We start from the raw sequence: 25,489 nt of genomic DNA on the forward strand, positions 1-25,489 counted from the left end.
CATCATCTAGTATTTACTGGGTGTCTATAATATCAATAGCATCATGCTAGGTACTATGGGAGGTATAAAGAAGTATATAGAACCTTCAAAGCTTATAGTATAGTTGGCGATACAGATATGAATCCATAAAGAGTCAAATAATCAAGTTAAATAACTTTTGGCTCTTGAATCTATATTTCAGTGATAGCCTGCTTCTGTCATCTCTCGATAGAGAGTTAGGGTCACAGGATAACATAAAAATTAAGACTTCCAAAAATGCACCTATGACTTAATTTATGTGACTTAGTTTAGTCACAGAAGTAGGGAGTGCTATAGGCCTATGATATAACTGAACCTCCCACAGGCCACAGAGGTCATCCTCTTATGCTCTAGTTTTCTGTGATGCACACAAACACCATCCCATCTAGTCCCTCTGTCCCCCTTGCAAAAATCCCTGCTCAAATACCCTTCAATTATTAGAGTGCCCACTTTTTTCAGAGTTTCCACCTTCTTCCATTTCAACTTTCCTTTATTGCCAGTAACTATAATTCTTTATCATCTTTTCCTCCCTTCTCTCTCTTATTCCACCATAATTCCCAAATAACTAGTTATCAATCTTTAGAATGTTGATATTATTACCAAGCCAGGGTGTAACAACAATCTTGCTTACTGCTACTGTGGCTGTGTAAGACCAACAACACCAGCACATAGGAAGGCTGCTAGCACAGATTCTTTGATCTGCTTTTCTAAGGAAAGCAACCTTAAGGGGTTAACAATCTCACTTTAATCAAACATACATATATCATTCACTTAGTTCAGGGAGAAAAGCCAGCACCCTGAACTTCAGAGCAAATAAAACAGAAATTATAAACAAAGACAATATAAACAGAACAAATAAACACAAATCAACAGACAGATTTCTGTCCAACAAAATCACAATATACAGTTACCAGAGAAGCACCAACATCTGGGTTTTTTCAAAGCCGGGGGGCTCCAGCGGCTACCCAGAGTCTCATCTGGTCAAATCACATTTTCCAGTGAGTAAGAACCCCAAACAAAATGCTAACCTCTGAGTTTATATACTCTTCTTAGGGTCCTAAAGTTTCATACCTAATCAGCAAAAGAGTGTAGGCCTGAGGCTCTGCACCTAGTAGTACTTATCAGACTCCATATCCTTGGACTTCAGCTATATCTTGTCCAGTTCTACCTTGCTCTCCGGTTTAACCCTATGACCATAATAATATCACAACAAAAAGGATGTCACAGGTAGCAAATGCACATGGTTAAATGCCAAAATGACATATTACAGGGCTAGAGGAATTTGAAGGAGGAAAGAGAGACAGATCACCATGAGCTAAAGTAGTTAGGGAAGGTTTCAACAGAAAAGCCTTGAAGGGTGGGTAGAGAAACAGAAGATAAAAAATGTACTCTGCATGTTCAAGTACAGGGTGCAGAGCAGTCTGGTAATATCAAAGACAAGGTAGATTAAATGGAAGGTGTTGGATGTTTGGCAACAGTTAGGATCATCTTCTATAGGTAACAGGACTCCCTAAAAGTTTTTAAATATAGGTAAGTAGCATGCTAATGCCCAAATTAAAAGATAGAACAAGAGAAATTTCCATAGAAATACAGTGGTAGTCATTTCTAAATCTATGTCTAGTCTTTTAGCATCATGGTGATATACTAAGCCCTTCTCCCTTCCTTCTTTCAGAAATATTAAGAAAAAATATTTCAGTCTTAAATGCTTTTGGAGTCACTGAGATGAAATAAGTCTTACTTGTACTTGGTCAAAAAGAAACTAATGGATTACTGTGAAGCCCTTAATTTCTATCTTATTAAACATGTAATAGTATCTTGTAACAGAGGACAGTCATGTTCAAGTACTAATCTGTCTGAAACTAAAGAAATGTTTGACTTGTATATGGTGATCAAACCAAGTGTGAACACACCTTAATTTGAGAGGCAGAGTCAAGATGGTAGAGTGAGAGGAAGCATTTTTGACTAGCTCACCTGATACACCTAGTACACCTCACCTACAATAACCTAGAAACACGCTAGACAGTATTCTAATCAGAAAAAGTCACCATCAGTCACTTTTCCAGCCCAGGTCAGCTCAAAGAGACAAGCAGAGAGGTCTTTGGGATAGGGGCTGGCCAAGAGTGCGTGCTGCTTCAGCAGGTAACGTTTCAGCATTCAGAGATGGAAAGCAGGCTAAGACAGAGCACCAGGACAGGAAGCACTAAGATGGAAAAAGATCCCAGGAGATCCCTTGAATTAGTTCTGAGTGAAGAAATGGGGGCCATCTGGCAGCTCTGTTGACCATGACTCAGTTCCAGGTCACAAATCCAGAGCAGAGAGGAGTGGTTGTGAGCAAGCTGAGCACAGGGCCTAGATGAGTACTGAGCATGGATAGGCTCAGAAAAAGTAGCTGTGTAGAGTTGAGCCAAGGAGCTGAGCAGCAACTCAGTTCCAGCACTAGGCCAGCATACAAGCCTACAGTGGGCTAATGAAGACTGGAGACCTAAACCAAAGGGAAGTCAGCAGTTCAGTTGCTTTGAACCTATAAAAGCTCCCAGTGGGCTAATAGTGACTGAATCCAACATCAGTTTACAGAAACTCAGCCACACACAAGCCAACAGACCCAAACCCAAATCAGAAACTAAGAGAGCTAAGATTAGGAAGGCAATGAACAGACCTTAACCCAGATCAGACCACTTTGGGAGCATCAAAAACTTGCAGGCCCTCATCTTGAGCTGTAAAAATAGCAGAAGGAGATAAAAGGACAAGATATCTTCCCACCCCCAGAAGTACTTAGAGCTCAGTACTAACATAAATCCAAAGTCAAGAAGCAGACTAGGAGAATGATTAAATGAAAAAAGAACCAGAGTTTCTATGAGGCTACGATAGTGATAGGGAAGCTCAAGACATAAACACAAAAGAAGACAATGACTTGAAAATATCTCTGAGCAAAGCAAAGCCCTCAAAGAAAAATGCTGATTGGACACAAGCCAACAAAAATTCCTGGAAAAGTTAAAGAGGTTTCTTTTTTTTTTTAAAGAGCAAAAAAAAAATTATTTAAAAAACCCAACGAGAGCAGTAGAGGAAAAAAATTAGAAAAAAAAGAACTATACAGAAAAGTTATGAAAAGAGAATTAACAGCTTGGCAAAAGAGACAGAAAATCTTACTGAAGAAAATAACTCCTTGAAAATTGGTATTGGCCAAACCAAAGCCAATGACTCCACGAGACATCAAGAAACAATAAAACAGGGGACAGTTAGATGGTGCAGTGCATCAGCCCTGGAGTCAGGAGTATTGAGTTAAAATCTGGCTTTAGACACTTGATCCACTTACTAGCTGTGTGACCTTGGGCAAGTCACTTAACCCCAATTGCCCTGCCTTCCCAAAAGTCTCAAAAAAGAAAAAAAGAAAGAAAAGAAACAATAAAACAAAATCAAATGACTGAAAAAATTTGAAGAAAATGCAAAATATCTCATGGGGAAAACAGCTGACCTCAAAACAGGTTGAGGAGAAATAATCTGAGTATCATTGCACTACTGAAAGCCATGAACAAAAAAAGAACCTGGATATCATAGTTCAAGAACTTATAAAAGACAGATTGGAGGAAGGGGTAATCAGAATGCATGCTGTCCTGGGCTGGGGGGAGGGGAGAGATGGAGAGAAAATTTGGAATTCAAAATCTTGTGGAAGTGAATGTTGAAAACTGAAAATAAATAAATTTAATTTAAAAAATAGAAAAAAAAAAGAACTTGTAAAAGAAATCTGGCCAGCTATCTTAGTACCAGAGGGCAAAGTAGAAATTGAAAGAATATACTAGTGACCTACTGAAAGAAATTTTAAAATGAAAACTCCCAGGAATATATTATAGGTAAAATCCAGAGCTCTCAGGTCAAGGGAAAAATACCACAAGCAGTCAAAAAGAAATCACTAAAATATTAAGGAGCCACTGTTAGGATCACACAAGATTTAGCAGGCAACACTATAAAGAAGTGGAGATCTTGGAACAGGTTATTCCAAAAGGCAAATGATCTAGGATTACAACTAAGAATAACCTATCCAGCAACATTGAGGGGGGGGGGAAATATCTCTAATGAAATAGAGGACTTTTAAGTATTCCTAATGAAAAGACAAGAGCTGCGTAGAAAAGGTGACATTCAAACACAGGACTTGAGAAACATAAAAAGATAAACATAAGTGAGAAATCACAAGGGACTAAACAAGATTAAACTGTTTAGATTCTTTTGTGGGAAGATAATACATATAATTCCTCAGAAATTTATCATCTTAGAGGCATCTTAGAGGGCATCTAATCAAATGGAAAGCCTGGGTATGATTCTGTTGTATGTGGATGACCTAAAAAGAATAGATGGGTGGGATAGTGGAATGCTCTGGGAGAGAGGGGAAAGGAGAGGAAGAATGGGGAGAATTATCTCATATAAACGGAGTGAACAATTAAGACTTTATACAACAGAAGGGACAGTAGGGGAAAAACTGATGACATTTGACCTTACTCTTATCTGAATTGGCTAATGGAAGTAAGAACATGCAGACACACATAGTTGGGTACAAAAATTCAACTTATCCAACAGGAAAGTAGAAGGGAAAGGGGTTAAGTGAAAGGGAGAGGCTAGAATATGGTAAACAATTGTTAGAAGCAAAAGAGGCTTTTAAAGAGGGGTCAGGGAAAAAAGAGAAGGAAAAGTACAAAAGAATAGGATGGAGGGAAATACACCATTTAACAAACATAACTCTGAATGTGAATGAGATGAACTACCCATGAAATACAAGGATAGCAGAACTGATAAGACACCAGAATCCAACAATATGTTATTTACAAGAAACAGATTTCAACAGAAAGATACATAAAAAGATAAAGTTAAAATAAAAAGCTGAAACAGAATCAATTATGCTTCAGCTGAAGTAAAAAGGACAGGGGTAGCAAACATGATCTCAGACCAAAAAAAAGCAAAAATAGATATAACTAAAAGGGTTGAACAGGGAAACTACATTTTGCTAAAAGGTACCATAGATAATAAATTAATATCAATACTGGATGTATATGTACCAAATGGCATAGCAGCTAAATTAGTAAAGGAAAAGCAAATGAGTTACAGGAGGAAATAGACAGTAAAACTGTAATAGTGGGGGACCTCAATTTACCCCTCTTAGGCCTAGATAAATCTAACCACAAGGTATACAAGAAAGAAGTTAAAGAGATGAACAGAATTTTTTCAAAAGTTAGATATGACAAACCTCTGAAGAAAACTGAATGAGAATAGAAAGGAGTAGACTTGGGGCAGCTGGGTGGTGCAGTGAGTAGAGCACCGGCCCTGGAGTCAGGAGGACATGAGTTCAAATCGGCCTCAGATATTTAAACATACTTACTAGCTGTGTGACCTTGGGCAAGTCATTTAACCCCAATTGCCCTGCATTCCCTGCTCCAAAAAAAAAAAAAGGAGTAGGGTTATTTCTCAGCTTTATGTGGCACCTTCACAAAAAGTGATCATGTATTAGGGAATAAAAACCTCGTAAACAAATGCAGAAATATTGTGCATCCTTTTCAGACTATAATTCAATAAAAATTATACTCAATAAAGAGCCTTTGAAGCATAGATTAAAAACTAATTGGAAACTAAATAACTTATTCCTAAAGAATGGGTGGGTGAGAAAAGAAATCACTGAGACAATCAATAATTACGTAAAAGGTAATGACAACAATGAGACAAAGTACCAAAATTTGTGGGATGCAGGCAAAGTAGTATTTAGTGGAAAATGTATATCTTTAAGCATTTCTTTTTTTTTTTGAGGAGGGAAGGCAGGGAAATTGGGTTTAAGTGACTTGCCCAAGGTCACACAGCTAGTAAGCATATCAAGTGTCTGAGGCTGGATTTGAACTCAGGTCCTCCTGACTCCAGGGCCAGTGTTCCACTCACTGCGCCACCTAGCTACCACCTAGCTGCCCGCTTTAAGCATTTATATCAATAAAAAATGGTCACATCAATGAATTGGGCATGCAACTTAAAAAACTAGAAAACTAACAAATTAAAAAACCCAATTAAACACCAAAATAGAAATCTTGAAAATTAAGGGATAGACTAACAAATCTGGAAGTCAAAACAAAACAGCCATTGAACTAATAAATAAAATGAAAAGCTGGCTTTCTAGAAAAGAAAAATAAAACAAGTCATTTTCTAATTTAATTTTTAACAAAGGAAGAAAACAAAATGATCAGTATCAAAAAATGTAAAAGAATTCATAGCCAATGAAGAAGAAATAAAACCAATTATTAGGAGCTATTTTGCCCAGCTATGTGCTAATAAAACTGACAATCTTAATGAAATGTATGAATTTTTATCAAAAAATATAAATTGCCCAGAATAAAACAGGAAATAAAATACTTAAATAAGCCAATCTTAGAGAAATAAATTGAACAAACAATAAGTAAATTCCTAAAGGGAAAAAAATAAAAGGACAAGATAAAATTACCAATTCTATCAAACATTGAAAGAAAAATCAATTCCAATACTACATAAACTACTTGAAAAAATAGGACAAGGACTCATAACAAATTCTTTCTGTGATAAAGTATAGTCATCATACCTAATTCTGAGATGTTTGAAATAAGCTATACATGAATTTCTCTAATGAATATTGATGCAAAAATTTTAAATAAAATACCAGTAAGGAGGTAACAACAATCACATAGGTCATATACCAATTCTTGTTGTTGTTGCCGTTGCTTTTTGTTCTTCATTCTCAAAGAGGACCATGACATCAGGGAGGTGATACCATGACATACAAATGAATTGGGTTTAAGTGAGGGAGGGCTGCTGCAAAGTCACCAGTCTCACTTTCTCCCCTGGAGTCATCTGTGTCCAGTGGCAAGATATAGATCAGGAAGACTGGAGATGGCCCAGGATGCAGTGGGAGGCCTTGGCCTTTTTAAGCTAAGGTCTTTAACAGGTCTCAGTTTGCAACACCCATTCAGTGACTAAGGCTAGCTAAGAAATGAGGCAGAGAATGGTGTCTTTTACCTAGTCAAAAAAAAAAAATTCAATCTGGGAGGGGAAGACCTCCAGGGTTTCAGGCCAAAACAGAACGAATTGCTGTTTACATTCACTCTGACCCAATTAGGGCCCTAACAATGGCCAAGGGGCTTGGCCTGGGACCAATAGTTGGCCAAGCAATGAGAGCTGGAATGATTTCGGTTTAAGACATTGTCCTTAAGAAAGAAATCTAGCCTGTAAACTCCAAGATGAATTTCAAGGTTTCAGTGATCAAAATTTACATTCCTTTGGGCAGAGCAACCTGTGTCATCAAAGTCCAGTGGCAAGACAAAAGTCAAAATGACCAACCAGGATGGGATGGATGACCTTTTGTTCTTCCATATCTGACCCTGCTCTAAGTGCTCCACCATGCCTACAGTGGCCTCCGTGGCCACTGGAACAAATTGTTCTCTTCTGCTCATTCCACTGGGAATGAGCTTGGGGTAGACATCCCCCTAACTCACCAAAAGGTTTGAGGCCTGTCAGTTATCTAACACTCACTTAATAAATCTTCATTGACTTGACTTGAGGATGGTGTTTTGGAAGGAATTTGTGACTCTTTTGAAAATCTCTCAGATCCAAGCCTTTTCTACTTACAATTTACTAACAGTAACTATCATTTGCATAGTGCTTTGAGATCTGCCAAAAGCTTTACTCAATGTTATCTCATTTGGTACTCAAGACAACCTTCTTGGGTAGGTACTTAATATCTCCATTTGACTGATGGAGAAACTGACACCTAAAGAGGTTAAGAGTGTATGGGACGATGACCACCAGCATCAAAAGTTCGGGGTCTGAGTCGGAGATCAGAAAAGGTTTTTTTATTCTTTTTCATGAGAATGGACACAGCCCTAGTCGCTCAAGGAGCTTCCTTTGTCCTAATCCTAACCCCACCTCTAACTCCTGTCCTACCTTACCATTGGCTGGTGAGAGAAGCTCACAATCTTCTTACTAATGTCTAACTAATCGGCCCAAAGCAATTTCAATTCTTCATTATCATAATTATTCATAACTAATCTGTGCTCTATCAGAGGGCTGTGTTTTAGAAAACCTCATTAGGCATTTTCTTTTACCAAATTTGGAGGCGCCCAGTCAGAAGAGGGCTATTATGGTTTCCTTTCATGAATTACTCAGGAAAGGAAGCTGAACAAAGAGATTAGTGGGTAAACTTCACTTTGGGCCATCTCTCACAAGAGCCTTGCCCAGAGTGACAGAGTATCTCCGGCAGGATCTGAACTCAGCTCTTTCTGACTCCAAGCCTATTATGACTAAGTACTACGCGACCTAGTTTCCACAGTACCCATGACAGCTTTTACTGGAAACTTAAATTTAATCTTTACCACTGCTTCCAAAGCTTGAATGACTGATTTCTCAATTTAAAAAATGGTTAAGGGGGCAGAGCCAAGATGGCAGCTGGAAAGCAGGGACTTGCGTGAGCTACCCGCCATGTCCCTCCAAAAACCTATAAAAAATGGCTCTGAACAAATTCTAGAACTGCAGAACCCACAAAATAGCAGAGGGAAGGAGGGATCCAACCCAGGACAGCTTGGATGGTTGCTGGGTGAGGTCTATCGCACAGGGAGCTGGGAGCAGAGGGGAGCTGAGGGGAGCAGAGGGGAACGGAGCCCAGCATGGGCAGCGGCAGGACCAACCAGACCAGGAGCCAGGCAGAATAGGCCCTAGCGCCCTGAATCAGTGAGCTGTGGCAGTTACCAGACTTCTCAACTCACAAACACCAAAGACAACAGAGAAGGTTAGTGGGAAAAGCTGCAGGGGACAGAGTGAAAAGAGTTCGAGGTTCAGCCACTGCCCTGGGGGCAGCAGGGGTGGTGCAGCTACAGAACTACAGATGCAGTTACTTCCAGCCCCAGGCCCACCTGGTGGGAGGAATTAAGTTGCTGATCAGAGCAGAAGTGCAGAGCCGGCTTAAAATTTGCATCAGGTCCAGGTTGGTGGTTCTTGGGGAAGGAGGAGTGCTGGTGTGGCAGAGCTGGCTGTACAGAAATAGCTCTGAAATCAATGGTGCATCCCCTCAAGCTTGGGACAAAGTACTCTTTACTCTACAAGCAGTCATACCCTGCTGAAAAACTCAAGGGTCAAGTAAGTTGGCTGGGAACATGGCCAGGCAGCGAAAACGCACTCAGATTCAGTCTCAGACTTTGGAATCTTTCTTTGGTGACAAAGAAGACCAAAACATACAGCCAGAAGAAGTCAACAAAGTCAAAAAGCCTACATCAAAAGCCTCCAAGAAAAACATGAACTGGTCTCAGGCCATGGAAGAGCTCAAAAAGGATTTGGAAAAGCAAGTTAGAGAAGTAGAGGAAAAATTGGGAAGAGAAATGAGAATGAAAAACAAGTCAATGACTTGCTAAAGGAGACCCCAAAAAATACTGAAAAAAATATTGAAGAAAACAACACTTTAAAAAATAGACTAACTCAAATGGCAAAAAAGCTCCAAAAAGCCAATGAAGAGAAGAATGCCTTGAAAGGCAGAATTACCCAAATGGAAAAGGAGGTCCAAAAGACCACTGAAGAAAATACTACCTTAAAAATTAGATTGGAGCAAGTGGAAGCTAGTGACTTTATGAGAAATCAAGATATTATAAAACAGAACCAAAGGAATGAAAAAGTGGAAGACAATGTGAAATATCTCATTGGAAAAACCACTGACCTGGAAAATAGATCCAGGAGAGAGAATTTAAAAATTATTGGACTACCTGAAAGCCATGATCAAAAAAAGAGGCTAGATATCATCTTTCAAGAAATTATCAAGGAGAACTGCCCTGATATTGTACAGCCAGAGGGCAAAATAGAAATTGAAAGAATCCACAGATTGTCTCCTCAAAAACATCCCAAAAAGAAAATTCCTAGGAGTATTGTTGCCAAATTCCAGAGCTCCCAGGTCAAGGACAAAATACTGCAAGCAGCCAGAATGAAACAATTTGAGTATTGTGGAAAAACAATCAGGATAACACAGGATCTACCAGCTTCTACATTAAGGGATCAAAGGGCTTGGAATATGATATTCCAGAGGTCAATAGAGCTAGGATTAAAACCAAGAATCACCTACCCAGCAAAACTGAGTATCATGCTCCAAGGCAAAATATGGATTTTGAATAAAATAGAGGACTTTCAAGCTTTCTTGGTGAAAAACCAGAGCTGAATAGAAAATGTGACTTTCAAACACAAGAATCAAGAGAAGCATGAAAAGATAAACAAGAAAGAGAAATCATAAGGGACATACTAAAGTTGAACTGTTTTGTTTACATTCCTACATGGAAAGATGATGTATATGATTCATGAGACCTCAGTATTATAGTAGCTGAAAGGAATATGCATATATATGTGTATGTATATATATACATATGTGTGTCTATGTGTGTATATATGTGTATATACATACATACATACATATATATGTATGTATATATATAGACAGAGGGCACAGGGTGAGTTGAATATAAAGGGATGATATCTAAAAAAATAAAATCAAATTAAGGCATAAGAGAGAAATACATTGAGAGAGGGAGAAAGGGAGAGATAGAATGGGGTAAATTATCTTGCATAAAAGTGGCAAGAAAAAGCAGTTCTGTAGGAAGGGAAGAGGGGGCAGGTGAGGAAGAATGAGTAAATCTTGCTCTCATTGGATTTGACCTGAGGAGGGAATACCATAAACACTCAATTGGGTATCTTACCCCACAGGAAAGAAGGAGGAAGAAGATAAAAAGGGGGGCATGATAGAAGGGAGGGCAGACGGGGGAGGAGGTAATCAAAAACAAACACTTTCAAAAAGGGACAGGGTCAAGGGAGAAAATTCAATAAAGGGGGATAGGTTAGGAGGGAGCAAAACATAGTTAATCTTTCACAACATGAGTATTGCGGAAGGGTTTTACATAATGATACGCATGTGGCCTATGTTCAATTGCTTGACTTCTTAGGGAGGGTGGGTGGGAATGGAAGCGGGGAGAGAATTTGGAACTCAAAGTTTTAAAAACAGATGTACAAAAACAAAAAAAAAGTTTTTGCATGCAACTAGGAAATAAGGTACACAGGCAATGGGGCATAGAAATTTATCTTGCCCTATAAGAGAAGAAGGGAAAGGGGGATGGGAGGGGAGTGGGGTGACAGAAGGGACGGCTGACTGGGGAACGGGGCAACCAGAATATACGCCATCTTGGAGTGGGCGGGAGAGTAGAAATTGGGAGAAAATTCATAATTCAAACTCTTGTGAAAATCAATGTTGAAAACTAAATATATTAAATAAATTAAATAAAATTTAAAAATGCTTAAGCACTCATCAGATGAAAGGTACTATACTAAGACTGGTGGATAGATCAAAAAATTAAAAAGTCCCTAGTCCCTAAAAGATCTTACGGCATCTACACATGTAAGCAGGGATGTGCTGAGCAATTTAACAATGAAATGCAGATATTATATACTTTTCAGTTTAATATGCATTATTAACCTTCCCTCGATCATTCATTCTATACATATTTATTAAGCACTTACTATGTGCTAGGTACTGTGTTAATGCCCTCAGGGAGCTCACAATCTAAATAAAGGGGGAAGACAACATTCATTGGATTCAAAAGTGTATTGTTTAGGCTGGGGATACAAAAAGAGGCAAAACACAGTCCCACCCTCCAGGAGCTCACAATCTAAAGCGGGAAAACAACAGGTAAAAATAACCATGTGAACTAAGCTTAGGGCTAGCTTTTGAGGTGCCAGTTAGAGCAGGTTCAGGTATGAAAGAATTCACTTGGACAATTTTCTCTTAGCCATTCATTGGGAGTTTCATTACGTGAAGCGTAGGGATCTGAGATTTAGCAAGGAGCTAAACCAAGGCGCTGATGAAGGAAAAAACCCAGATTTATATAGACAAATAGCTATACAGCCTGTCCAGTGATGATGTAATTTTAGGGCTTCTGATGGGGGCTGGCGATTTAGGGACAGGATAAGTACAAACCAGGTGAGGAAGGTGGTGGCTTGAAAGATAAGGAAAAATTGTGGTGACACAGGATGAGGAAGATGAATGAGAAGATAAGGAACTCAGGATAAGGGGGACAAAAGCAATTCTTTTGGTACTAGTTGTTTGGTATTGTTATACCAGAAGCGAGTGAGACACGCCACAGAGTATAAGTTTTAAGTGGAGAATTTATTTAGCCGGCGGCCACTGGGGCTTCCCAAATCAATGGCAACGTTTGAAGCGAGAGGGTAGTTTATATAGAGAATGCAGGATTCGGTGCTTAATTATCTCTTGAAGTTTACATATGTTATTCTGCAGACTCAGCAAGCCTGTGTTATTTCACTTTTTATGACCATGATACAATAGAGGAACCTCCTGAATAGATTGTAAATACAACATATCAGATAGCTGACAAAGTGTCAATTGGAATTACAACCCAGGATCTCTGTCTCCAACTTTTGCCATAACTCTTGAAGCTAGGAAGGCTCAAGATAGGGCAAAAGTCATATAATGTCTAGGGTCAAGGCTTCCATCCTTAATGGCCATGGACAGACCGAGAGATGTTTCAGCTCCATCTGTTGACATAAGATAGAGACATCTTGAGCCCACTCAGCCAGAGGAAGATCATTAGGCATTAGACTTTTTCTGGTAATTAGGTTACATTCCTTAGTAGAGTCTTAGGGGCCCAGGCCCCTTGCCAAATGGCAGGAACTCAGTCTGTTTTTTTTTTATGCAGACTGGGGTCTGCAGTTAGGGGCTGGGGGCAGGGTTTTTTCAGCAATAGCTGGCTACTCAGGTATCACAATTTGGGTTTTTCCAGCAATAGGTGGCTACTCGGGTATTACAGTATTTCAAGAAAAAGGAAAAAGAGCATTAAAGACACCTTTATGCTACAGGATCTCAAATTACAGGATGGGCTACAGAATGAGCCTCAAACCTGTGTGAGGTAAATAAAATGTGAAGACTTCACAGGGAGGATATATATATAAATATATATCTATATCTATACTAAGAAATGTTTAAAAATCAAGAAATAGGGAAGTAGGGAAGTGGAAAAATTCTAAGGCTGTGAGAGTCTGATGGCTCAGCCTCTGGGAAAGTTTACCCTGAAACTTTTTTTCTTTCTTCTGGTTCTGGTTTAAAGATTTGCTCAGTAAGAATAGGGTCACTGTGACCTGCTTTCCTTTACTGTAAAAGTACTGTAAGAGAATGAAGAGGGTCTTCCCCTCCCCTCATCCTATTGTCCTTCTTCAGATTTATAGATGTCACCTCAGTTGTAATCATTAACTAAGGGAATGGGATTTAGAGTTTCTGTGCCTCAATTTCCCGGTTCTTTGTCTAGTTTTTCAAGCTCAGATTAAGCCCACCTCCCAGACAATGGTGAGAAGGGTCAGAGGTGGGTGGGAATTCTCTTGTGTTAGGTATAATTATTGGTCCTTTGCTGGTTCTGTTCTGTGCTGGCAGAGGACACCCTATTCTTGAGAAATGAATAAAATTTATTTTTGTTCCTACCCTGAGAGCTCTTTATTATAAATTAACTTTTTAATAGGTGAAGGTCTTTCATGCCACACAAACCCCAGCCAGGGAGCCTGGGAAAGTGACCCTTACTATTCCTTTTAACCCTTAGGGCACCATTTGTATCCACATGGTAGCCAGGGGTGGGGAACCTGGGGCCTGGAGGCCACATGTGGCCCTCTAGGTCCTCTAGTGAGGCCCTTTGACTGACCAGGTTCCCCACCCCTGGAGACAATCAACAAAACAATTAATCAAGTCATAATTTGGAGTTTTTAATCAATCTCCCAAGTAAAAATTTAATATGTTCAGTAAGAACTGGCTCCAGGACACGTCATAAAATAAATACATTGCAACTTTTTGTTGTTATTCAGTCCTGTCTGACTCTTCATTGATGAGGGCACAGTCTCTGGAAACCCCCTTGAACTCTCCTTGAATCTTCCCCCTTGCTCTCTGCCTAGCCTAGCCCTCCATCGTCCAGCTGTTTCCCACCCTTGACCGTGATCAACATATCCATACCCCAGCCCTCTACTGTCTGTCCTCTCCTTGTAGCCTTCAGCTGTTTCCCACCCATCCCAGTCTCATCAAGCTCCTCCTTAGACTCTGCCTCAAGTCCCTCCCTAAACCCCTCCTCTAGTCACCCCAGACCACCCCTGGATCCCTGCCACGATCTCTGTGTACATAATCTCCATCTGGCCTCCACGTAGGCACGCTCAGCTCACGTTGATTCGGCCAGCTTGTTACACAAAGGGTGGGATTTCTTAGGGCAAGCCTATATGGCTAACCCTTAACAAACTTTGTCTTTTCCCTCGGCTGAGAAGGCTTGGACCCCGCGTGTGGGTACTTGGGGTGTCGAGCACCCCTCAACCCCAAACCTCTTCATTCATGACCCCATTTGGGGTTTTCTTAGCAAAGATACTGGAGTGGTTTGCCATTTTCTTCTCCAGGTCATTTTACAGAGGAGGAAACTGAGGCAGACAGGGCTAAGTGACCTGCCCAGGGTCACACAGCTATTAGTGCCTGAGGTGGCTTATGAGCTGTAGAATCCAGGCACGGTGCTCCTTTCACTGCACCACCTAGTGGCCCACTTAGTAACAACACCTTACGAATATTTAATTCTTAAATACTTAATATCTTGAGGAGACCCCGAAAGGCATCTCGTAGGTGGTGGGAGCTGAACTTGAAGAAGGGCTCCATAATTTCATTTAACATTCAGTAAAACCTTCTACGGAAGCACCTGTCCTAGTCTAACGCGGGATAGAAGTCATTTTAAAATGGACCGGGGGCGGGACAATGACGTAATGGCGGGAATGTCTCGGGCGCAGGCCCCTGCCATTCTTCCAGGGCGCCCGCTGATTGGCTGGGGGGAGTAGAAGGGAGTCCTGGAGCGCGGGAATCCGCGGAGCCGGAGCTTTAGCAACACCCCGCTAAGCTGCCTCCAGCGAGGAGATTGGAGAATGCTCCAGTTTGACGGATGTGACGTCATATCCCCTTGAGACTGCAGCGGCTCGTTTTGGGGTGGGGAGGAGGGGAAAAGGCGCGTGGGGCATGTGGGAGGGGCGTGCTGGACGGCCTCGGCGGCTGCAGTGGCGGCTGCTGCCGCGGCAGTGGGGTGGATGCAGGCCCACGCTTGAGGGAGGGGTCTCCGCGAGCGCTGCCTCCTGAGTTGGGGGGCTGCTGCTGCCGCCGCCGCTTCCCGGAGGAAAGACCGCCGAAAGCGCGGCTCCGCGCATCGGAACCGAGGAGGAAACAGGAGCCGCCCTGCCCGGGCCGCGGAGGGGGCGTCCCGCTGTGTGAGTCTGCAGGCTCAGCCTCCGAATCCGAACCCGGGACCAGGGGCGGGGGTCGCCGAGTCCTGGGGGCTTGGCGGGGAGTGTTCTGCACCCTTGCCTGGTGTTATCTGCCAGAACCGCGTCGGTTCTGATCCGGACGCAGTCCCCTCCCCCCACCTCTGACTCACAAGTCTCTGCTTGTCGCAGGCTGCCGCCACCCCCGACGGGCTTTTCATTCATTGCCGGTTGTATTAACCTAAGACAAAAGCAATGGCAAAATGGATTTAATGAGCCCAGTTTTCTCCGGTCTACGAGCATCCTCGCAAGAGGATAAGAGCCGCCGCCGGAGTTGGGAGCATAAAATGATATGCACCTTTGTGAACGTCTAAGGGCGAAACCAGCGTTAGGGAATGGTATTAAAAGGGCACGGGAAGGAGAATGTTGCTATTCGTGGGCACAGGCTAGTGCGTGCCCGTCGGCTCCTTACTGCGTGCTGTTCAAGATTTCCCATTACTAAACGCATTATTTCAAACTAAAATTTTTTCAATTTCATTTGCATTTACTGATTGATTGCCTTCTCCGTGGGTGGGGGAGGTAGAGAATTTGGAATTCGAATTTTTACAAAAAAAAAAAAAAGCGTTTGTTTTCTCTTGCATTCCCCCCTGCTGGAGAAAGGAAAACAAAAGGCATTATATTCTTAAGCACCATGGAAATTTGCCTTCTCTGGTTTAAGGTGTTTAAATATTCTCTCTTTTAGGTTTTGATGTTGAACTAGGCGTCCACTCTTTAAAATGGCCTCGACTCCCGACGCCGAGCTTTCTTTATCCGATTGCTTGTGCCAAATATGCACGGATTTACTGATAGAACCGGTCACGCTGCCCTGTGGCCACACGCTGTGTAATTCGTGCTTCCAGCTGACCGTGGAAAAGGCCAACCTGTGCTGCCCCTTCTGCCGTCGGAGGGTGTCTTCGTGGGCCAGGCAACACGCGCGTGAAAATACCCTTGTCAACATGGACCTGTGGAAGAGAATCCAAAAACTTTACCCGGAGAAGTGCAAGCGCGCAACTGCCGACCAGAGTTTGGACGACGACGATGACAACCACGACGGTGAGTTCCTTTTTTTTGCACCAGAGCTGGTGTTGATCCTTGAAGTTTGGGTTTTTATTTGCCAGGCATGCTCAGGCAGAGTCAGGGCCCTGTTCTTGCTCATCTTCATATTCTCCATCCTGCAGTAGAAAACAGAGACGATGCAGTAATACTGCAGGCATCCTCCTTAGGGTTGCATTCAGATGTTTGCAGAGACAGCCTAGCTGTAGAAGCAGCAGGAACTCACTGCTGTGCTCACCCTTACCCTCTCGCCTCTCCAGTCCTAGCTGTGTCTGTGTCTCCGTTCTTTCCCTGTCACTGAGCGGGCAGCGGTGCCCTGCTTCCAGCTCTGTCAGATAAAAGCCTCTTCTTGTGGGTCTTAGTATTTCTCCAAGATTGCCTTCTTTTTGTCTGTTGTTGTGCAGTGGTGTCTGACCGTTAACGACCTCGTTTGACCTTTTCTTGGCAAAGATACTGGAAGGGTTTGCCATTTCCTTCTCCCACTCGTTTTAACAGAGGAGGAACCTTAGGCAGACAGGGTTAGGTGACTTAAGTGTCTTGGTCAGATTTGACCTCAGGAATATGAGACTTCCCGACTTCAGGACCAGCACGCTATCCACTACACCACCTCTCCTCCCAGAGAAAGCCTGAGCTCTTCCAAAAAATGAAAGAGGGCAGTGTTCAAGAAGTGTGGACTGACGAATTCCAAGCCCTTAACAGTTTGTACTGACGTACCCAACATTTTCTGCTGTCCTTCCCAACATGAAACTCCCTTGCATTTCATTTCAGTCCAGCGAGGGCCAGGCATGGTAGAAAAGTGCTTAGCATGATACTAGTACACAGTAGGCACTATATAAATGCTTATTCTGTTCCACTTCAGGAGATCATCTCTTGCATGAATCTTTTCATTATGATTACAGCCCACATTGCTGTTTTATTGCATGTACTGCCTATGCCAGTGTCAGTAAACTCAAGCACCCGCTACCTGTTTTTATACAGCTCCCACCTAAGACTAGATTTAAAATAAAGTTTTGTTACCTTTTAAAATGTAAAAACCTTTAGCTAGCAGGCCTGCTGGAGAGGACCACACAATTCAGTATTTGATTATATTTTGAATTCTCCTACATATAACCATAGTAGCTCCTTTTACGTGGATAGCATTTATACTTTTCACAGAAACTTCTGAACTCATCAACCCAGCAAGCATTTAAGTAGCTACTGAGTATGAGGTGCTAATGCTAGATGAAGATAAAGACAAAACGAAAGATCTTTCCAAGGAAATTACATTATACCACAATATGTAAACACTATAAAGTTGAGAAGGTAGAGAATCTTAACTAAGGATATTAAGAAAGGTTTATTTTGTGACTTAGAGCCAGTTAAAAAAAAGCCTTGTTCTGAAGACTTGCAACTAATCAGCCTTTAATTCAGTTCAGCAAACATTAAGTGCCTACTGTATACGAGCTTTGAGGTTTACACTAAAATGTAGAAGATGAGGTTGAACCATTCATAGATGAAAAAGGTCAGTACCATAGAAAATAACAGATATGACTTGGAAAGAAGAATATCAGTAGAAAAATCCTTAGCATATTAAAAAAAAATTAATTCTGCACTTAACACCAAAGAGGAAGAAAATAAATTCCTACTAACTACATCTTGTTTTTTTAAGATATATAGTAACTGTATTATTTCAAATCTATTCTTACCTTTTTCTTTCTGTCCTCTTTTAAGTGCTTCAATGACCTTTTTTTTCTTTTTGAGTGGGCAACATTATCCCTAACCCCTCCAAAAAAAATTTAAAAAGAGAATCAAAACACATGAAGCAAATAAGCATAGTCAGGAGGGAGCTAATTCATAAATTGGCCAAGTCCAAAATATCTCTGTCACCTGTCTATCCAGGAGAATGATTAGCTTGCTTTATCGTTGTATATTCTCAAATTGTGGCTGGTCAAAGTTCTTAAGTCTTTTAAATTTGTTTTTCTGTACAGTGGTGGCTTTGTAGAAATTGTTCTCCAGGTTTTGCTCCCTTTACTCGTTTTTTAGGACACGATATTCCATTACATACCACGTTATATACCATGATTTATTCGACCATTTTCCAACTGATAGGCATCTACTTTGTTTCCATTTCTTTCTTACAACAAAACTAGCTGCTATGAATATTTTTGTCTTTTTCCTCCTTTAATTTCTTTTTGACATAAGCATAGAAGTAATATTGCTGGATCAAAAGGTATGTATGGTTTAGTGGCTTGTTGGATTGCTTTCTAGCACAGTTGCACTATTTTATAGTTCCACCAATAGTACATTAGTATTCATCTGATGGGCATGAGGTAGAATCTCAGAGTTGTTCTGATTTACGTTTCTGTTAATAATGAGTTGGATTGATGGTTTAGAGACTTTACACTTCATATCCTTTGACCATTCACCTCCTGGAGAATGGTTCATCTTCTGGATTTCAATAAGCTCTTTATGCATCTTTATCAGAGAAATTTGTTTGAAACCTGCTGCAAAGATTTTTTTCCCCTTAACTATTTCCTTTCTAATTTTAACTGCATTAATTTTGTTGGTGCCAAAACTTTAAAATTTCACATAATCAAAATTATTCATTTTATCTTCTGTGATCCTCTCTGTCCCTTGGTTTGTCTCAAACTCTTCCTCTATTCATATTCGTGAAGGTAATTCCTCCCATGCTTCCCTGACTTTTATATCTGGTTCAGTTATCCCTCTGAAATTTGTGATACGAGATAATCTAAACCCAATTTGTGCCAGACTGCTTTCAGGTTTTCCCAGCACTTGTCAAATAGTAAATCATTACCCTAGAAGTTGGATCCTTGGCATTTTCCAGGGCATAATATCTAAGAAGGGAAGTGATAAAGCTTGGGACCTCACATCAGTCAGTGTATAAATGAATGGAAAGGCATTTGGTTTTTGAAGTGGACCAAGGACATCAGAGGCAAGTCTTGACTTGCCCGTGAATCCGATTTAATTAAGGAAAAGTTGCATGAAGTCATCAGCCTCCCTTTCTCTTCTAGAGTTATCAAAGTTTACTGGTGAGACAAGAGTCGGGGTGACTGGCCGTGGCCCAGAATGCATTCAGTGACCTCGTATTTGTACAGATGCAAAATGAAAGATGGTCCCTGGCCCCTTGACTCTTCCCACTGCTGGGATGAGATGAGACTCACCAACTCTTTACCTCCTGCTGGGATAGAGGGCCACCAGGCCTTATCACATGGCCTGCATACACACTGTTCAGATCCCTGGTTATTTTCACCTACTAATGCAGGGTTTCTATTTTGTAATCATATAGACTACTTTGGCAATATGGTAATTAAAGCCTATGCATCCCTTCTCCAAATAATATTTTTAAATGCATAAATTGAAATAGGATTACAAAGGAAACTAAATATTTTGAAATGCATTTTATAAGTACATTATATTTTTAAAAAACAAGTTCACAGACCCCAGGTTAAAAAACCCTGAACTAATACAGATTAAGAACTCTTGAGCTTTGCTACCAAGAGCTTTGATCAGTCAGCCAAATCAGCTAGCCATATTTCCAGAGCACCTCTGATCAGCATGTTACCCACCTCTTGCCAGAAAGATAAAGACAAGGTATGGAAAGAGAAATGTTTTTGGATTTCTTTCTCTTTTTTTTAATTTGAAGGTGTAGGAGGGAAAGAGGGATTTAGTAATGATGATGTCAAAAAAAAGAGGCCATTGAAACTTTCTTAAGTGCACAGAGAATGGAAGGAGGTTCAGGAGGAAGGACAGTAATGTGTGGGGTTTTTTTTTTTTTACGCTTTAGAAAAAGCAAAAAGTGTGAATTGGAAATTCATGATTTCACATAGAATTTTCTTGTGTTGTATATCTGGCCAGTTTTCTTTTGTGACTTTCTGAAATATGCTGCCTCTGCTCTTTTTCTGGTTATGGCTTTCAGGTAGTCCATCTCTCCTCAATCTGTTTTCCAGGTCAGTGTTTACTATAAGATACCTAACTTTTAAAAAGTTTTTTGACCTTGTTTTAGTATTTCTTGTTATCTCATGTCATATTGGTTCATTCTAATTTGGGGGAGTCTGCCACTCAGGTCACATTTTGTACCTTTTGGGTTATTGATTCTTTTTCCATTTCTTTTCTTCCATAATTCATTTCTTTTTAAATTCTTTTTTTTTTTGAGGGGAGAAGGGATAGCACTTGGGGTTAAGTGACTTGCCTAAGATCACACAGCTAGTAAGTGTGTCAAGTGTCTGAGGCCAGATTTGAACTAAGGTCCGCCTGACTCCAGGGCCAGTGCTCTACTCGCTTCCCCACCTAGCTGCCCCCTGTTTTTAAATTCTTGCTTCATAATTTTTTTCTTCAGAAATTCTATTGAACTTGTGTCCAATCTGTGTTTTTCTTTGAGGCTTTGCTTATAGATTCGGAATCATATTTTTCTTCTAGGTGTGTCTTGGGTGTCCCCATAATACTTCTTTATGATGAATTCGTATTTTGTTTGCTCATTCTTTCACCCTGCTTTCTAACTTCTGACTTTGTTAGGACCAGGCTCTGAACACTGCTGGATGCGACCTCTAGGCTGCGCTTTTGTTCTTCTGGATCACGCTGCTGCTTTCTCAGGGTATTGAGTATTGTGTTATTCCAAGATCTCAGGGACAGCTCAGGCTGGGGACCTGCAAGCTTTCATTGTTCCCAAAGTTTTCAGATCCAGGGCAAAATCTGATTACTGTACCCTTGGGCTGTCTGACCTCTCCAAGTTCCTGGCCTGTGTTTGGGTCTAAGCAGCACATCTGTGGACTTCCCATTGGTTGGAGTTGCAATCACAGCCAGTGTCAGCCAGGTGGAAAGCCTTCAGGTTCAGACTGACAGATCTGTAAGTTCTCTTTTGGTTTTTGGTTCCTGCTTTTCGTTATTCTGCTTCTGGCTTCAGACTGGCTTAGGGGCCAAAACTGAGATTCCCAATTCCAGGTTCAGAGCCTTAAAGCTGCTGCTTGCTTAGTACATAGCCTGTGGCCTGGGCAAAGGTCTCTTGCTAAGTCCACCCTGGATCTGTGTCCCAGAACTGGATAGTGACAATCAGAGCTGCCAGATCAAAGTCTGTAAGTATGTAAGAGTCCAGGTGTACAGCCTTGGGCAGATCTTGGTTCAGTCCCCGCATTAAGGGACTGTCCAGCTGCATCTGACTACCCTTATCCTCGGTGTCAGCAGATCCCTCTGCCTCTCTTTGCTGACCTGGTTGGAAAAAAGACTCTCTCTGATTTTTTTTCCCTTGGATTCCTAGTCAGGATTCAATCTGGTACCTTTTCTAGACTTTGGAGGGGGAGAACTCTGTTCCACTTCTTGCTATTCTGCTGTCTTATCTGGTCTCCTGTAGAGCTAATAGTTGAAACTGGGAGCCTGTGAGGTCTTCATAAGAGGTGGTATGGAGGAAGAAGAGACTCTGGGGTACCCATACATGCATGGTGGCTCTTGGCCATGAGCTCCTTCTCACTCCTTTTTGTCTAAAAACCCCTTGATGTCAGCACCTGTTCTCTGTTCCTTTCCCCTCAGTTTCTGATAATTAGGTGACCCTTCTTACCAAAGACAGCCCCTTTTTATGTCCCTTTGAACACATACATACATACATACATACATGTATATGTACACACACCCCCAACACTTCAATCACCCCATCTCTCTCTCTCTAATATCTAGTATGCTTCTTTGTACTGGTTCACCACTAGATTCCACCATCCTCTCAAACAGTTGTCTTATGTCTCTCCCCCCTTTCTCAGCTGAATACCCAGAAAGCATCATTTACACTCATTGCCTCCACTTCTTACCTCCCAGCTTCTTCATCCTTTTGCAATCTGACTTCATCAGTTCTGGCCACATCACTCCATTGAAACCACTGTCTCCAGTTACCATCAGTCTCTTAATTGGCACATCTGAAGGTCTTTTTCCCAGCCCTCATCCTTCTAGACTTCTTTGCTGCTTTTGACCCAACTGACCGCCCACTACCACCCTTCAGTTCCTGGGTACTCATTTCTTCTTGGGGTTTCCCACCCGGTGTTCTCTGGTTCTCCTACCTGTCCAGCTGTTCCTCCTCGATCTCTTTTGCTCTCTCAGTATCCATCACACACACCCTAATTGTGTGTGTTCTCCAGGGTTATGTCCTGGGCCCTATTTTTTCTCTACGATTTGTGACCTCATCAGTTCCTAAGAGTATTACTGTCCTCTCTGTGCAGATAACTCCCATGCCAACATTTTCAGCTTTGTCTCTCCTTTGAGCGTCAGTCCTACAATAGCAGTTACCTGTTGGACATTTCAAACTGAGTGTCCTATGGACCGCTCAAATTCAACAGGACCAAAAGAACTCATTATCTTTTTTCTTCTAAACTTACTTTTTCTGTTAAAGGTACTTCTATTTTTCCAATATTTTAGGTTTATAACCTTGATATTACTCATTTTCCTTTATCCCATACAGCCAACCCTTTGATTTTTTTTCTTCCTCACATAGCCACCGCCGTTCTTATCACCTATTACCTAGATTATTATAGGGTCATCAGACTAGACTTGATGCCTCAAGTCTTTACCCTCCCCAGTCCATCTTCCATACAACAACCAAGGGAATTTTCCTGAAGTGCAGATCTGACGTATCACTCCTCAACTTATTCAACCCCAGTGGCTCCCTGTTGCCTCTGGGATCAAATATAAATTTGGTTTAGCTTTTAAAGCCCTTTACAACCGGGCCGCCTCAGCCTGTTTTCCCAGACTCCCTCACCTGCACTCCACAATCCAATCCAGATTCCTTTCCTCTGTTCCTCACACTCATGCCATCTGCTCTTTCTGTCTTTGCAGTAGTCCTCCCTGTATGTGTCCTCCCTGTCTCATGGCTGAAGCACCACCTTCTGTTTGATACCCCCTTCAACTGTTGGTACCCTTTCTCCCTCTGACTACCTTATATTTAACTACCTTTTATTATTTTCTGTATTCTGTATATACTTATATCTGTAGTTTTCTCCCCTTGTAGCTCTTTGTATTTATTTCCCCTGTGCCTGTCAGAGTGTCTGGCATGAGTGTCTGGCATGTAGTAGACTTTAAAGTAAGCAGTTAATAAATGGTTGTTGATTAAGCAAAAGAATGGCTAGACAGGTAGAAGGAGGAACCAGGAGAGAGCAGCGTCATGAAAACTCAGAGAAGAAAAACTATCTGGGTCAACTATGTTGAATGCTGCAAAAAAGTCAAGAAAGTGAAGGACTGAGAAAAAAGACCATGCAATTGATAGATTGGCACCCTTGGAGAGTTCCATCTCAGTTAAATATTCTAAAATTATAAAAACTGCTAAGTGGGGGTGGACAGGTGTGTGTGTGCCATAAATTGATAATGTACTGCAAGAAAATCTACTTTAAGGGCCCGGAACAAATGCCAGAGTATCTCAGTGTCTGCTGTGAAATTTTCTTCCAACTACGGATAATTTTTTTTAAAGGGGATATGGGGTTGGGAAGAGCAGTTAGTCAGTTTGAGGATAAGAAGAGAAGATAGATGGCCAGGTGAAAGATCCAAATTTTATAGGCTTCCAGGCTTGTTCAGTTTTTAAAAGGACAGAAGAAGTATTTGAGAAAGATGCTTAGAGGAGAAAGTCTAAGCAGGTTTCTTTTTTCCTTTTTCTCCTGAGTGAAGGTACTATTAAAGTAGTAAGATTACAAAACACGAAATCATACTAGTTTGCAACTTAATCTTTATATTTAACGCTTGCAAAGAATTTGTTACCATTGTCTGAGAGGTGGATCTGAAAACATACATTGTTATGGTTCTTCAGGTAATATTATTATCCTGAAATATGAAATTATCTTTCAGTGTTTTTCATTATCTTTTTTTGTTTTATACTAATAGACTAATTAGTCAAAATTTTTGTTCTCTATTGTAAATCTGTTTTGTCTTTTAACTTGAAACAGTTGATCTGTATAAGCCGCATCATCTGCTAAGCCAGCCTGGGGAGTTAAGGCGTGAATATGAAGAACAGATTAGCAAAGTAGGTGCAAATATTAATTCCTTTACTTCTAAATAATGTCTGTTGTATGCTTATACCTTTTAACATTCTGTATATGCCCTCTACGGCAACTAGGTGGCACAGTAGATAGAGGTGCCAAGCCTGGAGTCAAGAAGACTCCTCTGAGTTCTCTTGAGTTCACATATAACCTCAGACACTTTCTAATTATGTGACCCTGGACAAGTCACTTAATGCTGTTTACCTCAGCTTCCTCATCTGTAAAATGATCTGGAGAAGGACTCCAGTATCTTTGCCAAAAAAACCCCAATTGGGCTTACGAAGAGTTGGGTATGACTAAAACAGCTGAATAACAATGTACTCTGTAATACTGACATGCAGATATTGGCTATTGAAATTAAGCAATTTCTTTTAAAAATATGTCCAAGATAACCGGTTTTAAAGTAATACAAAAAAGTAATACAGAATAATAATACAGTAATTACAAAAAAGTAATACAGAACTAGACTTTTAGTAATCAGTGGCTTTTTACAATTCTAGGAAGAGGTCCTTGACCTCTTTTTGAGGAAAGAGATATTTTTCAGTTCCCCACTATCTTAAGAGAACCATGGAGTAGGGTAAAGAAGTTATCTTTCCTGCTGTATTTAAGCAGGAGATAGGAGATCTTTCTAGGCCCATCAAGATGTGACTCCTCTCTAAGGATTTAGACTTGTTCCTTCTCCATCTTATTTTACAGGTGAGGAAACTGAGTCAAACATTGTTAAGTCACTTGCCAGCTAGGAAGTGTTTGAGGCCAGATTTGAACCCAGGAGGGTGAGTCTTCCTGACTCGGGCCGGCCCTCTACCCTGTACCACCTAGTTGCCCCGTGTGTATGCTGCTGAAGTCTTAATGGGGACCTTTTCTGGAAAGAGTAGAGACGATTGAAGACATCTGTGCTAAAATTTCAGTCTCTTTTCCATGTTATGTTGCATAAAGTTTTAAAGTTGTTATTACTCACTAGTTTGACTTTTTGTTTTTTGGTTTTGGTCTGGATTCAGAAGTTCTGAATACTTTTTGCCTTCATTATTCAGGACTTTTAATCTGCTTATCCTGTCTTCAAGGTTAGTCCCTCTGACTTGAATAAGATT

The 25,489-nt window shown here is 41.0% G+C and overlaps 1 protein-coding gene across 1 annotated transcript in view; it reads left to right on the forward strand.

Moving 5' to 3' along the window:
• Positions 1-15,050: 15,050 nt before the first annotated feature.
• The window catches only part of RNF168 (ring finger protein 168), a 28,427-nt gene continuing 17,988 nt past the window's right edge, over positions 15,051-25,489 (forward strand). The window contains exons 1-3 of the mRNA XM_036746589.1: positions 15,051-15,315; positions 16,052-16,401; positions 24,309-24,385. Coding sequence (XP_036602484.1) covers positions 16,086-16,401; positions 24,309-24,385 — 393 coding nt within the window. The 5' untranslated portion in view covers positions 15,051-15,315; positions 16,052-16,085. The remainder of the gene's footprint in view (positions 15,316-16,051; positions 16,402-24,308; positions 24,386-25,489) is intronic.

Source organism: Trichosurus vulpecula, chromosome 2 (genome assembly GCF_011100635.1).
Source record: "Trichosurus vulpecula isolate mTriVul1 chromosome 2, mTriVul1.pri, whole genome shotgun sequence".
Lineage (NCBI taxonomy): Eukaryota > Metazoa > Chordata > Mammalia > Diprotodontia > Phalangeridae > Trichosurus > Trichosurus vulpecula.